The sequence below is a fragment of the Neomonachus schauinslandi genome, chromosome 1 (assembly GCF_002201575.2).
Source record: "Neomonachus schauinslandi chromosome 1, ASM220157v2, whole genome shotgun sequence".
In the NCBI taxonomy this organism is placed as follows: Eukaryota; Metazoa; Chordata; class Mammalia; order Carnivora; family Phocidae; genus Neomonachus; species Neomonachus schauinslandi.
The window spans coordinates 148,533,748-148,549,578 of record NC_058403.1 but is presented as its reverse complement, the minus strand read 5'-3'; the positions used below and the strand labels follow the sequence as shown (position 1 = coordinate 148,549,578).

At 39.9% G+C, this 15,831-nt stretch overlaps 1 protein-coding gene across 1 annotated transcript in view; it reads left to right on the top strand.

Moving 5' to 3' along the window:
- Positions 1-52: 52 nt before the first annotated feature.
- OXSR1 (oxidative stress responsive kinase 1) overlaps positions 53-15,831 on the top strand; it is a 93,454-nt gene continuing 77,675 nt past the window's right edge. The window contains exon 1 of the mRNA XM_021677556.1: positions 53-176. Coding sequence (XP_021533231.1) covers positions 107-176 — 70 coding nt within the window. The 5' untranslated portion in view covers positions 53-106. The remainder of the gene's footprint in view (positions 177-15,831) is intronic.

The following is a 15,831-nucleotide window of genomic DNA, read 5'->3' as shown; positions in this document are numbered from 1 at the left end:
CTGGGGGCGCGGCGGCGGCGGCGGTGGTTGGGGGTGGGGAGAGGCGCGGCGAGCAGACGAGAGAGGTCAGCGAGTTTGAGGGAGGATCGCGAGCCTTGCCGTCGTCATGTCCGAGGACTCGAGCGCCCTGCCCTGGTCCATTAACAGGGACGATTACGAGCTGCAGGAGGTGATCGGTGAGAGCTGGCGCCGCTGAGGGGGGAGGCGCGCTCAGGGCGGCGGGTGACACGCGGGAACGTGGGGACCCGCGGGAGCTCGGGGAGCGCAGGACTCTCAGATACTCGTGGGCGCTCGTGGGGACAGGGGTTTGTAGGGCGCGTGGGTGAGGCTCCGGGTTTGTGCAAGGCGGGAAGGGGATTTTGTGGCGAGCCTGTGAGGCTGGTGGGGTGGGGTTTGAGGGGCTCGTGAGAGATTGGGCAGTGACAGATATTTGAACCTGAGCGATAGATGGGTCTGGGAGGGGAAGAAACGTGCAGGCACAGGACAGGCCTTTAGGAGGCTGTATGAGAAATAGGCTATTGGAGTTGTGGGCACAGCCACCTATTTGGGGGATTGTGGGATAGGGGGTTTTAGTTCATTCCCGCGCGGGTGTGAGAACACTTGAGTGCCCACGAAGTGCCAAACATTGCTGGGGTGGAGCTGGGGATTCTCTCCAGATGAAACTGAAGCTACCGGGCACCGAGGCAATGTAGACACAACTTGGCACTGTTTGGGAGTGACTTTCTAGTCTGGGGGGCAGACATTGAATAACTAGACAAATGAAAAGAATTTCAAGGTTTGGCAAGTGCCAGGAAGGAAGTAAACAAGATGTTCTGATAGAGAGTGACCTGGAGACCTAGTTAGGGTGATTTCAAGGAAAATTTTTTTTCTGAGGCGTTGACATTTAAGTCGAGCGCTGAAGGATGAGGAGTCTTAGGATTTCAGGGAAGATTTTTCCCTTCTGAGGGATGAGGAAGTGCAAAGGTGTTGAGGAGGGAAAGAGCTTGATGTGTTTCAGGACCTGAGGGAAAAGTGGCAAGGATAGAAGGGGGATCTTCTCAGGCTTGGTAAGGATTTTGGAATTTTATTCTAAGTGTATTGGAGGGCTTCAGACAGAGACGGAACATGATCTGAGGGATCTGGCTGCTGTGTGTGGAGTGGACTTGAGGTCCAGGAATACCAGCTGGCAGAGACCAAAACTTGCACAAACGTGGATTGTAATTCTCAGGCACAGTGATTGGGGGAGGGTGGGGACTTGGGATGAGGGGAGTATTTGTTGGACAACAATAATCCAGTGACTTTAGAAATCAAAAGGGGGTGGGTTTAGCTACACAGAAGCTCGATCTCACTGACATGAGCAGACCCCTCTGTATTGGAGGAAGGAGATTGTCTACTTAGCTAGATCAGCATCCTGTCCTAAAATTAGTTTTATAACAAAGACTGGCTGAAAACTCTTTAGTTGCCTTCCAGGTGTGTTTATTGCAATGTGTCTGTATTTTAGAGAAACTTTATCATATTTCTTTTTTGCCTCTTTTAAGATTGTATTCATTTATTTGACAGCGAGAGAGGGAACACAAGCAGGGGGAGTGGGGGAGAGAGAAGCAGGCTTCCTGCTGAGCAGGGAGCCCGACGTGGGGCTCGATCCCAGGACCCTAGGACCATGACCTGAGCCGAAGGCAGACGCTTAACGACTGAGCCACCCAGGCGCCCCTACCTCTTGTTTCAAAAGAAATCTGGGCTAAGTTTTATCTGAAAGAAATCACATCTTTTTCTTTAAGCCATGTCATGGGTGTCCTTGCTGGGTATTTGACATATACACTGGTTGGTTCTAAAGACAGCTAGCTAGGTCTCTGTCTTGATTGATTGCTTCTGGGTCCCTCAGTCAGTTTCATATTGAAGAAAGAAATTAAGTGAGAAATTTGAAAATGATGTCTGAAAAGTAAAGAAAGTGGATCCCTATCATTGTTTTAGAAGAGGAATATTGCTTTCCTTTCTGGGAAGGTATACATCTTTCTGTGGTCATTTTTTATGCCTAGCTGTTAAGGTGGCATAAGGTTCTAGAGACTTAGAGACTTATTAATTTGGTATCCTCAAGCCAATAAGGTGTCTGTGAGTGGGCAAAAGGGAGTCTTAGTCCTCTGGGATAGGGTTAGTCTTCATCTCATTCTTAAAGTGGGCCATGGGTAAAAGGTTTAAGAACTCCAATGTGATTTTTGATCATCTTATTTTTAAAAATAACTTTACTGAGGTATAATTTAATGCTATAAAATTCACCCATTTATTTTTAGTACAAAATTCTGTGGTTTTTAGTAGATTTACTGTGCTGTGCACCAGCCAGCATAATCCAGTTTTAGAGTATTTTCATCGCCCAGTAAGATCCTTGTGCCTGTTTACAGTTAATCCCTGTTCCCACCCCCAACCCCAGGCAACCACAAATCTTTCTGTCTCTATAGGTTTGCCTTTTCTGGACATTTTCTATAAATGAGATCATAATAACATATTGTCTTTTGTGTTTGACTTCTTTGACTTAGCATAATATTTTTTCATTTGTAAAAACAATTTTACTGGGTTATAATGTATATACCACAAAATCCACCTGTATAAGTATACAGTTGTATAATTTTTTAGTAAATTTACAGAGTTGTTCAATCATCCCCACAATCCAGTTTTAGAACATTTCCATCATTCCAAAAACATGCCTCATGTCCATTTGCAGTCACTCCCTGTTCCCACCCCCTGCCGCAGGCAACCACAAATCTACTTTCTGCCTCTATAGATTTGTCTTTCCTGGATATTTCATGTAAATATAATCATATAATATGTGATCCTCTATGTTGGTTTCTTTGACTTGCCATAATGTTTTCCGAAATTCATTGATGTTGTACCCTATATCAGTACATTATTCCTTTCTATTGGACACCACGTGATGAACATTGTGTTGTTTCTCCTTTCTGGCTATTTGGAATAATGCTGTTATGAGCTTTCACTCATCAGATCTTCATGTGAACATGTTTCATTTTCCTTGAGTGGAATTTCTGGGTCATATGGTAAATTTATGTTTAGCTTTTTAAGAAACTGATAAACCTTTTCAAAATGTATCATTGTTCATTCCTACCAGCCATGTATGAGGGTTCCTATTTATCTTTGTCAGCATTTGTTGTCTTTGATTATAGCCATCCTGGTGGGTATGAAGTGGTATCTGGTGGTTCTGTTTTGCATTTCTTTAATGACTGATGATGGTGAGCATCTTTTCATGTGCTTATTTACTAGCTTTTCATATATCTCCTTTGGTGAAATGTCTATTCAAATATTTTGCCCATTTGGGTTGCCCCTGGGTTATCTTCTTATTGAGTTATAGGGTATGTGTGTATATGTGTGCATTTGGTTGTCAGTCCTTCACCTGATACATGATTTCAAATATTTTTTCGCCCGGTCTGTAGCTTGTCTTTTCATTTTCTTTTTTTTTTTAATTTTATTTATTTATTTGAGACAGAGAGAATGAGAGACAGAGAGCATGAGAGGGAGGAGGGTCAGAGGGAGAAGCAGACTCCCCGCCGAGCAGGGAGCCCGATGCGGGACTCGATCCCGGGACTCCAGGATCATGCCCTGAGCTGAAGGTAGTCGCCTAACCAACTGAGCCACCCAGGCGCCCGTCTTTTCATTTTCTTAACGGTGTCTTTTAAGGCAAAAAAGTTTTGAATTTTGATAAAGTTTTATTTATCACTTTTTCTTCTATTGATAGTACTTTTGGTGGGGTGTATCTAAGAGATTTTTACTAATCCAACATCACAAAGGTATTCTTTCCTGTGTTTTCTTCTAAGTGTAGCTCTTTACATACATTTTGAGTTAATTTTTTAAGGTATGGTGTGAGGTAAGATGAATCATCTTGTTTCACAGATGAAGACACTGGGGCATAAAAAGGTAAAATGACCACCTAAAGTCATAGAACTAACTAGTGGCACAGCTAATACCTGTGTCCAACTCTCCTGTTGCCTAAGTCAACATTCTTGTTTCTATGTAGGAATTTGGTTTTTGTATATAAAATGGAAGATAGTAGTCATAGTCTGACTAAGGGAAATTTTGAGGGTTTAAGTGAAACTAACTAAGGGAAATATTCTTACAATGAAGGATTAAGGGAAATATCCTTACAATGAAAAATACAACAGGAGGAGATATTTTGAAGGTGACCTTTTTGGATGTAGTAGAATTTTTCTTTTGTGTATCCTATTTTGTAAGTTTTAAATGTCTCCCCCTCATTTGTAAGTTCCCAAAAGTTCCTAACATCCTTCCATTCCACTCTGAGCAGGGAGGGGAAAAAAATGTTTTTCCTTGAACTATAGCTTATTACAAGTAGCTGGCCTCAACAAAGTTGTGTATTCTTATTCTGAATTTGCTTCCATGCTGAAATGTTTGGAATACGGTATTTTGTAATAAGCTATAATCTTCAAAATGAATCTTTGTGATTTCTTCAGATTACACTAAATTTTTTCAGGAAACGAGTTGATTGGCGTTCAGAAAAAAAAAAAACGTTTGCGGGATCATTTGAATTTTCTGTTTTCAAAGAATTGTATTTTAAGGCAGTGTTTAAATGATGCCTCCTTTCTGATCAAAGCACATGCATTTATTTGAAATGTAATTTTTTTTTACACTTTCTACTTAGCCTATATTTGTAGGGTTGGGGCTCCTGGGTGGCAGAGTCGGCTGAGTGTCAGACTCTTGATTTTGGCTCAGGTCTGATATCACGGTCATGGGATTGAGCGCCTCTTTAGGCTTCATGCTCAGAGCAGAGTCTGCTTGGGTTTCTCTCTCCTTCAGGTCCCCCCCCTCCCCGGCTCTCTCTCAAATAAAATCTTTTTTTTTTTTTTTTTTAAGATTTTATTTATTTACTCGAGAGAGAGATTGAGCAAGAACACAAGCTGGGGGGGGGAGGGGGAGGAAGAGGGAGAAGCAGACTCCCCACTGAGCAGGGAGCCCGATGCAGGGCTCCATCCCAGGACCCTGGGATCATGACCTGAGCTGAAGGCAGATGCTTAACTGACTGAGTCACCTAGGCATCCCGAATAAATCTTAAAAAAAAAAAAAATATATATATATATATATATATTTGTAGGGTGAGTTGTTTCTCACATTCTGTTTTGTTTTTTCTTTCTGGCAAAATCCTATAGAGAAAAGAAAAATTCCCTTCCTGGAACATATGAAAAACATACAGATTGGGAATTCAGAGGACTTCCTTTTAAAGAACTGTATCATCTTAAGCATACTTTGGCAAGATTTGAAGTTCTTTAAGTGTGATTACTTGTAAAAGATGTTAGTAGTATTTTCACTGTCACTCATCTTTTCAGTGTTTTTGAGCTCCTTCCTAACCATTATTACTGTATTAGAATTTCTGACCAGGTGTTGTACTGTATTTGACATATGTTGAAGCAGCTGGAAAAGTATGGTCTTAGGGTTGTGCTGACCTAGATTCAGATCCTGGCTTTACCTTTTATTACCTATGTGATCTTGGGCAATTTATATAACTGGTTTTAGTGTCAGCTTTTTGTCTATAAAATCGAGATAATGGACCTATATCATTGGGGCTGTTATGTAGATTAAGCGTAATTGTGTACAAAAAATGTTTAGTTTGTATTGAATGTTCCTTAACATAATGGTTTTTGTTCTCTCTTTTTTCTCGTCTTATCTCTTTTTTCTCCTCCTTACGTTTTGTAGTTTTTGGTATTACCATGCAATATGAAATACTGTGTGATTATGTGATTTGTTGTAATGCTTATTGGAACATCACTGCATCTTTTTTTTTTTTCTAGATCTTATTAAAGTTTAGATGGATTTCAGGATTTATGGTGGACATGGTAGTATAGCTACATGAGACCCTGCCACCTGTGATACTGTCAACGATACGGTGTGATGGCAGATAGAGAAAACAGTCTGGCAGCAGCTGTGCCATGTGCCTTTTATTTTCCTATATCTTGAAGAATCTCCATAAATATTCGCTGTTTATCTTCATTTAGGTTTAGAAAATTGTTCCTTAAGATCTGTTGGGTTTTTTTTTTAAGATTTTATTTATTTGAGAGAGAGAATGAGAGTGCACAGAGGGGGGAGGGTCAGAGGGAGAAGCAGGCTCCCCACTGAGCAGGGAGCCTGATGTGGGACTCCATCCTGAGACTCTAGGATCATGACCTGAGCCGAAGGCAAGTCACTTAACCAACAGAGCCACCCAGGTGCCCAAGATCTGTTTTTAATAAGGTATGATTTACCTAGCTTTGATACTTTGGTGAGGGTAACTCATTAGCTTTATTCTCTACTTTCCCCTTTTCTTTTTTTATTTTAATTATTGTTCACTAGCCACACGTTTTGATGTCTAAAAGTAGTTGTTGTCAAGTACAGATTCCAGGATCCCACCTCTAGCCCCTCCATAAATGTGAAAGACATCATGCTCTATTAATAGAATGATGCTTAATGGTTAGTGTATTTTCTCCCCCTGGTTGGGAGACTTAGCTATGGTGATATTATCCTTAAAGGCCAGCATTGGGTCAACAACCTCATAGGGCTGTATTAGATAGGGATTGCCTTGGCTGCATGTAATGGACGACAAATAATAGTGGCTTAATAAAGTACCTTTTTCCCCTTCTGTAACTGGAGTGGCAGCCTCTGTGCCCTAATTAAGCACCCAGGCACCTAGTTTTTACTCCCCCGCACTTAGAACGGAACTCTCATTCTCATAGTTGCAGCGTAGTTGTTCTACCTCTAGCCTCATGCTGGTGTTCCAGGCTGGAAGAATATGGCAAAAGGACAGAGGCACGTGACAAGTGAGTTGGCTCCCTTTCAAAGAACTTTCTCCTGGAAGCCTTACCCAGTGACTTCCATTTCTAGTTTATTGGCCAGAACCATGTAATTTGGCCATTTGCAAGGGAGGCTATGAAATAAAGCTTTTTTTAGCTGGGCACATTATTACTTCAAACAAAATAGGTCAAGGTTCTGTTATTAAAGAAGAAGGGAAAATTTTATGTTGGATAAGCAACTAAAAATGTTGGCTTTGGTGTTTTTATTTTTTAATTTAGTTAAATAATACATTATGAGTAAATAATTTAACCATAGTAATCAATTAATAAATGTTAGCTTTAATCTAAAGAGGCAGTTGCTTACCAGTTAAGAGCATGGTATTGAGTCATTATGTAGTTCTGGTTTCTGGACCCTGCTCTGCCTCTTACTAGTTTATGACATAAGTCTTATTTTTGTAATTATTATTATTATTGTATTAGATGAAAAAATGAAATGCAAGTAAAGAAAGTGCTCAGCATAGTACTTGGCACACAGAATAAGTGTTCGATGGATGTTAATGCTCATGATGGTAATAATGAGCTCATGCCCATGAAGATTGGGCCATTTTTGTGTTTGCTCTGCCTTAAATGAGTAATTTTTTTCCTTGAAAATATATATCATTGCTTGGTCAATTTATCTATTCAGAAAATGTTTATTGAATTTCTGTCACGTGCCAGGTACTGTTCTGGATGCTAGGGATACAGCAGTGAAGCAGAAAGAAATCCCTGCTTTTGTGGAGTTTATAATCTATGGTGATAAAGGACAAAAATAAAGCAGAGAAAGGGGTTGGAGACTGCTAGGGATAGAGGTGAGTTTTTGTTTTGTTTGTTTTTAAAGATTTGTTTATTTTAGAGAGAGAAAGCGGTGGGAGGGGCAGAGGGAGAGAGAGTCTCAAGCAGAGTCCGCACTGAGTGCAGAGCCCAATGCAGGGCTCAATCCAAGGACCCTGAGATATGACCTGAACCCAGATCAAGAGTCTGAAGCCTAACCCACTGAGCCACCCAGGCGCCCCTAGAGGTGGGTTTTAAATAGGTCAGGGAAAACCTCACTGAGAAGATGACATTTGAGAAAAGACCTGAAGAAGTATTCTAGTTATCTGCAGGAAGCTTGCTCCAGGCAGAGGGAGCAGCAGGGGTGAACGCCCTGAAGTGGAATGGTAGCACATTCATGTGACTAAGGAATAGGAGGCAAGAGTGGCTGGAGCAGAGTGAGGTGGGGTGAGGAGGCAGACGGGAAGAGATCAGAAGAGTAAGGTGATAGGGTTGTGGTCCTGACCATAAGACGGGGTGAAGCCTTGTAAGTCATTGTGGGTACCTGGCGTTTGCTTTGAGTAAGAATGAAAATCATTGCAGGGTTTTGAGCAGAGGATTAATATAAACTGTTTTAAAAGGATAACTCAGGCTGCTATATAGAGAATAGTTTTATAAGGGTGCAAGGGTAGAAGGAGAGTTTATCCAGTGGAGAGAGGTAGTATTGGAGTTGGTGAGAAGTAATCAGATGCTGGATATAACATATTTTGGAGTTAGAGAGTTGCCATTGGATTAGATGTGAAAAGATTCTAAGAGTTTTGGCTGGAGCATCCGGAAGGATGGAGTTACCATCCGTTGAGATGAGAGATTACCAGAGTGAACAGGGGACAGAGAGATGATTCATTACAAAACCATCAGGCTGTGTGAATAATTACTCAAAGCATATGGCAGTGTGTCTTTATTTTCATCTTTGTATGGAGAGAATAGCATGATTTTTATGATGATGACTATTCTTACAGCTGTTTTACCAGTTCTAGGAGCTTTAATTTTCAACATGACACTGACAAGAGAAAAGGGTTTTCAAAATTATAATTTCCTTGTATTTTCCCTGATTCAGTTGACAGTGCCTTAATCATCTTTCAGAATGAAGAGTCTGGGCTAGCTCTTTAGTTGAATGCAAAACCTTACAAAAGAACACTTAAAATCTTTAGAAAATGTATCTGTTATAATGATGGCTGGCCAAAATTTGGAAGAAATTATCTTCCACTGATTTGATTTATTTATTTTTTTCCTCGCAGTTAGGAATAATATCCATTTTTAACTTCCTTTCTTACATTTCTGGGTCTAGTAAAGTGGCCAGAGACTAAAAATTTTTTTAGTGCTCCTCATGCCTTTGGGCATCTCCTTTTCTGTCTTGAGGGATGAAATTACCCAATTTGAAGAATTTTAGGAGAAAGCTCATTCATATTTTTGTATACTTAATCCATTATGTATGTACTGTATGTTAAGACTGCAGTTTAAGAGCTCATTAGGAGGGGTGCTTGGGTGGCTCAGTCAGTTAAGCGTCTGCCTTCGGCTCAGGTCCTGATCCCAGGGTTCTGGGATCGAGCCCCACATCAGACTCCCTGCTCGGCGGGGAGCCTGCTTCTCCCTCTGCCTGTCTCCTCCTCCCCGGCTTGTGCTCTCTCTCTCTCACTCACTCTCCCTCAAATAAATAAAATCTTCAAAAATAAGAGCTCACTAGGAGAGGACAGAAGAATGGAAGAAACGGGGATGTAGGGAATGGTGCATGGAGGATACACAACTGTTTAAAGTAGTGAAAGTCTGAGTCCGGATGTTTTATTGGAAACTGGTTTACATTTTCCGTTATATTATTCTTCATATTAGTCCCATGCTTGTAGAGAGCATTAGAACAGTAGCTTTTACACTTTTCCTTAAACCGTTCGGAAGAGATCTCTTTTACAATTTGCATGTGTATTTGTACTGAAGTAAAAGTTTTACAAAATACCATTTACTTTTACTATGTGCCATGCATGCTGATGTTTTCTATTTGACTCTGTTTACTCTAAGAAAAATGATGGCCGAAACTCTGTAAATTAACTTGTAGTGTGAAAATTTTCTCATAAAGGAACATGCTTTAAAGAGATGAGTATTTTTAAAATTTGTATCTCTCTTTTTAAAAAATAATTTATTTTATTTTTATTTTAAGTAGGCTCCACGCCTAATGTGGGGCTTGAACTCACCACCCTCAGATTAAGAGTCGCATGCTCTACCCGTTGAGCCAGCCAGGGGCCCCAGAATTTGTATCTCTAATCCTGTGTTTTCAAAGTCTTTCAAAAAATTGGAGAATAGCTAAAATGATTATAAAGACATTTTGAAGGTATTCTTCTCTACATTATTGTTATTTTCTGTGAATAAATTTTTTCTAATGGAAGATAGAACATCATTAGCTATTCTGAATTAGTGGTGTTGAGTATTGAGTTTTTACTGCAGTACCATAAGCCTTTATGTTAGAACTTCAGAATATTTTTCAATTGCTGAATAATGTTTTGGTATTTGGGGAAGATAATATGAAGGTCAGTGAAAGTGATTTATTGTTAGCATGGAAAAACTGGAGCCTGCATGTCTCTTTTTATCATTAATATGGGAAATGCTGGCGACTTTGTCTTTTGGCCATTTGTTAAATCACATCTTGCTTCTAGGGAGATTTATTAAATGAGTGATTCTTTGTGTAAAAGAAAGGTATTTTAGTATGTAGACAATTATGATTGATAATACCTAAGTTTAGTATTTCATTATTAGTGAAATTAATTCTGTGTTTAATAATGACTAGGAATTAATAACAATTAAACTCCCCAAATTGCTATGTCTGTATTTTTAATGCCAGCATGGTTTTGGTTTATGTATGATATGACATTAGTATGTTTAAAGCTGGTATTTCAGATTTTGTATAAGTATACAGTAAATAATCAATGCTTGGTTATCCAGGGGTAGAGTAACTGGTTTGAGAGTTAATACTGGTTTAAAAAAATACCACTAGGTAGCACATTTGCAAAAATTAAATGAAAAAGCATCAGGCAATACATTTACATATTAGAAGACATCTGTTATCTAGGACCTAAGGTACCCTGTAGAGGTCTCATTGTGTCTTCTGTGACTTAAGAATTCGCCTCTCATCTTAGCCTGACAGATATGTGACCTGCATGATTAGCTTCCTTCCTCTGGGGTTTCCCAGAGTGGGGCAGCAGCCTCTCATTGAAGGCAAAAGAGTTGTTAAATTTTCTAAAGGGATTCCATGCAGAAACAACTTGGAAAGGAAAGGTTGGGGGAGGGAGAAAAGTTAATGCCAGGCACTACTGTACTGCCTAATTCTGTCCCATACTCATGTGCAAAACAAAGGGAGTTCAGTGAAGAAGCAGATTGCAAACTATTTCAATAGTAGCCTATTGGATCCTTCTTATCAAGGAATATGTTAGTGGTCCTAATCTATTATCAAAATGATTCAAGTACACTATTGGATAATGTCATTGAATGGCAAATGTGTTCTTGAATGTTGGATTTTATTTTGAATTTTGCATATCATGAGCTTTGTGCAGAGCTTTTGCTTAGTTTGTCAGTTGTGATTTGGGTTTATCCATGTCATTGTTGACTATGGTTGTGTATGTTTGGCTTTGGTCAGGGACTTTCAAATGGATTTCAGTATAACAAACAAATTCTATTGAATTATATAATTGTATATGTAAATTTTTTTTTAAGATTTTATTTGTTTATTTGACAGAGAGAGAGACAGTGAGAGAGGAAACACAAGCAGGGGAAGTGGGAGAGGGAGAAGCAGGCTTCCCGCTGAGCAGGGAGCCCGATGCGGGTCTCCATCCCAGGACCCCGGGATCATGACCTGAGCCGCAGGCAGACACTTAACCGACTGAGCCACCCAGGCGCCCTGTAAATTGTTTTCAAATTTTAATATCTGTAGCACATTTATACTATTAGAAATTTGATGTCATACTTGAAGGGATTTTTTGGTAACAGCTTTATTGAAATATAGTTCACATACTTTGAAATTTGCCCTTTTAAAATATGCAGTTCAGTGTATTCACAGAGCTGTGCAACCATCACCACTGTCTAATTCCAAAACATTGTCATGGCTCGAAACTCCATATCCATTAGCTGCACTCCCTATTTCCCCCTTCCTCTAGTCTCTGGCAACCTCTAATCTCCTTCTGCATATGGATTTGCCTATTCTGGACATTCTACATAAATAGAATCATACTGATGTGAAATGTTGGGGTCAGGGAACAAACAGCAAGAAAGAATTCTTGAGACATCTTTGGTGCAAAAAAGTGTGGTTTTATTAAAGCACGGGGACAGGACCTCTGGGCAGAAAGAGCTGCACTGGGATTGTGAGGAGTGACTGATGATATAGTTTCAAGTTGGAAGGAAGTCTCTAAAGAATTTGGAAGCAAGGTTTCCAGGACCTTGAGGGGCTAAGCTGTTAGGACAAGGTCATTTACTACTGTCTAGTAAAACTTTAGTCATAAGACTCTTCAGATGTGTATCAGTGGGCCATATGCTTAGAGGATGATTGCTAACGTCTATCTTGGGAAGGGGGCGGTTAGAGATAAAGGTAGTTTCCAAAGGATTTTTACGGGATCCTGGAGGTCTGGCTAATGTCAAGCTAAGGTTGCCTTTTGCCTCTAGAAGTATTAACATTGAGGCAGCTAATAAGCTCCTTGAGGAAGGTCACTCTGCCTGTCTCAAGCAGGGCTGTAAGTTGTAAGGAATTTTAATTTTTTTTCTTTTGCCTTTGTTCTCTATATCTTATTGATATGTACTGCATTGATGTATTTTTTTCATATCGTACCAGCCTTGCATACCTGGAATGCATGTTACTTGGTTGTGCTGTATTAGCTATTTTGGATTCAATTTGCTAATATTTTGTTAAGGATTTTGCAGCTAAATTCATGAGAGGGAATGGTCTGTAGTTTTCTTAATTCTTGTGATGTCTTTGTCTGGTTTTGGTATTGGTAGTAATTAGTTTATAAAATGAGTTGGTTCCCACTTCTTCCATTTCTGGAAAACGTGTAAAATGGCTGTTAATTCTTCTGTCAGTGTTTGGTAAAATTCTCCAGTGAAACCATCTGGGCCTGGGATTTTTCAAGAACTTTTAAATTGCAAATTTGATATCTTTAATAGTGTTAGTATTATTCAGGTTATCTGTTTCATCTTGACTGAGTTTCGATAGTTGTTTTCAAAGAATTGGCCCATTTTTTCTAAATTGTGGAATTATGAGCTAAACTTGTTGTTTTTTTGTTTTTTGTTTTTAAAGATTTTATTTTAAAGGAATCTCTACACCCAACGTGGGGCTCAAACTTAAAACCCTGATATCGGGCGCCTGGGTGGCTCAGTTGGTTAAGCGACTGCCTTCAGCTCAGGTCATGATCCCAGGGTCCTGAGATCGAGTCCCGCAGCCCGCTTCTCCCTCTCCCACTCCCCCTGCTTGTGTTCCCTCTCTCGCTGTGTCTCTCTCTGTCAAATAAATAAATAAAATCTTTAAAAAAAATAAAAAATAAAATAAAACCCTGATACCAAGAGTTTTATGCTGTACCGCCTGCAGGCGCCCCAAGCTAAAGTTGTCTGTAGTATTCTCTAATCTTTTTTAAGAAATTGAGGTAGAAGTTGTATAACATAAAACCCACCATTTTAAAAGTGTACATTTCAGTGGTTTTTAGTATATTCATGGCATTTTGCAACCACTGTCTAATTCCAGAGCATTTTCATCACCCAGAAAGAAATCCTTTTCCCATTAAGCAGTAACTTCCCATTGTCTTCTTTTCCTAGCCCCTGGTAACTAGTAATGTATTTTCTGAATGGATTTGCCTGAATGGGACATTTCATATAAATGGAGTCATACAGTTTGTAATTGGTTTATTTCACACAGCATGATATTTTCATGGTTATCCATGTTGTTGCGTATATCAGTACTTGTTCTTTGGTTCATGGTCCCATCACTCTGACCTTTGCTTCCATTATCTCATCTTCTACTCTGATTCTCCTGCCTTTCTCTTATAAAAGAAAGACCCTATAATTACCTTGGGCTCACCCAGATTATCCAGGGTAGTCTTCTCATCCTTAATTTAATAACACATGCAGTCTTTTTTGCAATATAAGGTAATGTTCACAGGTTTCAAGGATTAGGACATGGATACTTTGTGGGAGGCCATTATTTTACCTACCACGTGGACTTTAGATTTTTTTATTATTATCCACCACTTCCTGAGACTCTGTTCTTTTTTTTTTTTTCCAGTCCCTTTTCTGTTTATTTTTTATTTTATTATATTTTTGGGGGGTTGTCAAATTTTATATCAAGACAATGTTTAACAATATACATATACACTTTTAAGTACAGGAAGAGATAATTCTAGCTGCTTGGAGAAACAAAGGAGCAAGTTGGAATTCACTGACGGCTTTATTTATTTATATTATGTTATGTTGGTCACTGTACAGTTCTTCATTAGATTTTGATGTAGTGTTCCATGATTCATTGTTTGCATGTAACACCTAGTGCTCATTGCAATACATGCCCTCCTTAATACCCATCACGGGCTAACCCATCCCCCCACCCCCCTCCCCTCTGAAACCCTCAGTTTGTTTCCCCCGAGTCCATAGTCTCTCATGGTTCGTTTCCCCCTCTCATTTCCCCCCCTTCATATTTCCCTTCCTTCTCCTAATGTCCTCCATGCTATTCCTTATGTTCCACGTATAAGTGAAACCATAGGTCAAGTAAACTGTTGATCTTGTCCTCAGGACTGAATTTATCCTCCGTCGTCTCTATTGTTGAGCCCATCCAACACATTTTTATTTTGGAAATTGCATATTTCAGTTGTATACATAATTTCCATTTGGTAGTTTTTTTTTTTTAATACTATTTCTTTGCTGAAATTTTCTATTTTTTATTTAGGAGAATTCTTAATTGTTTATTGAAATATTTTTATGATGACAGCTTTAAAATTCTTGTCAGATAATTCCAGGTTGTGGTTCATTTTGGTGTTGGCATCAGTATGGTTCTCTTTCTTATTCATGTGTGTTTTTCCTCATTCTTGATGTGTGATTTTTAAAAAATTTTATCCTGGACATCTAAGATATTAATGTGAGGAGAGTCTTTATCCTGCTTAAATCTTTTATTTTAGTAGGTACTAACTCTATTTAGGTTTAGCGTGTAGGTTCTGGCCTGCTTGTGTAGGTTCTGGCCTGCTTTTGGGAGCTCTGTCTTTCCTGTGATAATTTAGTTTTCAGAGCTCTTGCAGTGCTATTCTCTTTATTATTCTGGCATCGCAGGAGCTCCTGCTTGATCTCTACAGGTGTTGCCTGGGCTGACTGGTAGGTGTGGGTCCCCATCTCCGCTACTGCTAAGGGCAGATTGGCTGTATATTACTCCAAGTGTGGCAAATCTGGCCTACTGCCATCTGGGGATGGGGTGGAGATCCTGCTGATGCCGATGTTGTAGTGAATTGGGGTCCCCCGCTATCCTGGATAGGGACTGGGGAGTCCTGGGGAGGGTCTGTCTCCCATCTAGGTCTCTGCTAAGCTTCCCCTTTTATAGTCCTTTGGCCAGAAAGCAAGATTTTCTCATTTGTTTGTCTGTCTGTGTTGGTGGTTCCGGGTTGTAGGCTGTTCATGGATATATGGGACATAAGAGGAAAACCCAGTGAACTCACAGTGGTGCTTTTCCTCACATCCCAAGGCCCCTAGCTCATCTACCTTCTTTCCATCTGTCAGGGTCATTGTATGATTGTCTGTTAAATTATTTCTAGGTTATTCAGTTCTGTTTAGAGGAGAGGAATGGGGAAATGCGAGCCTGTGCCATCATACTCTAGAATTGGAACTGTGGCCGTTTTGATTTTTCCTCCCTTCTGGTGTTATTAGCAATTCTGTGAAATGGCCAAGGCTTTGGTTTTTATTGACACCCGACTTTTTGGGGTGTTATGTGTTGCTGAGTGTAGGAACAAGGTAAGAATTACTCTCTTGTTTATTTTATTATTTACTTTTCTTTCTAGAGAGAGAGCAAGTGCACGAGCTGCGGGGTGAGGGGGAGAGGGAGAGAGAACATCTTAAATGGAGCCCAGTGCAGGGCTCAGTCTCACAATCCTGAGATCAGGACCTGAGCTGAAATCAAGAGTCGGATGCTTAACCGACTGAGCCACCCAGGCACCCCGAATTATTTTCTTGTTTAAATTGTGTGGGAATTACATGAAAAAGTGCTCAACATCGCTCGGCATCAGGGAAA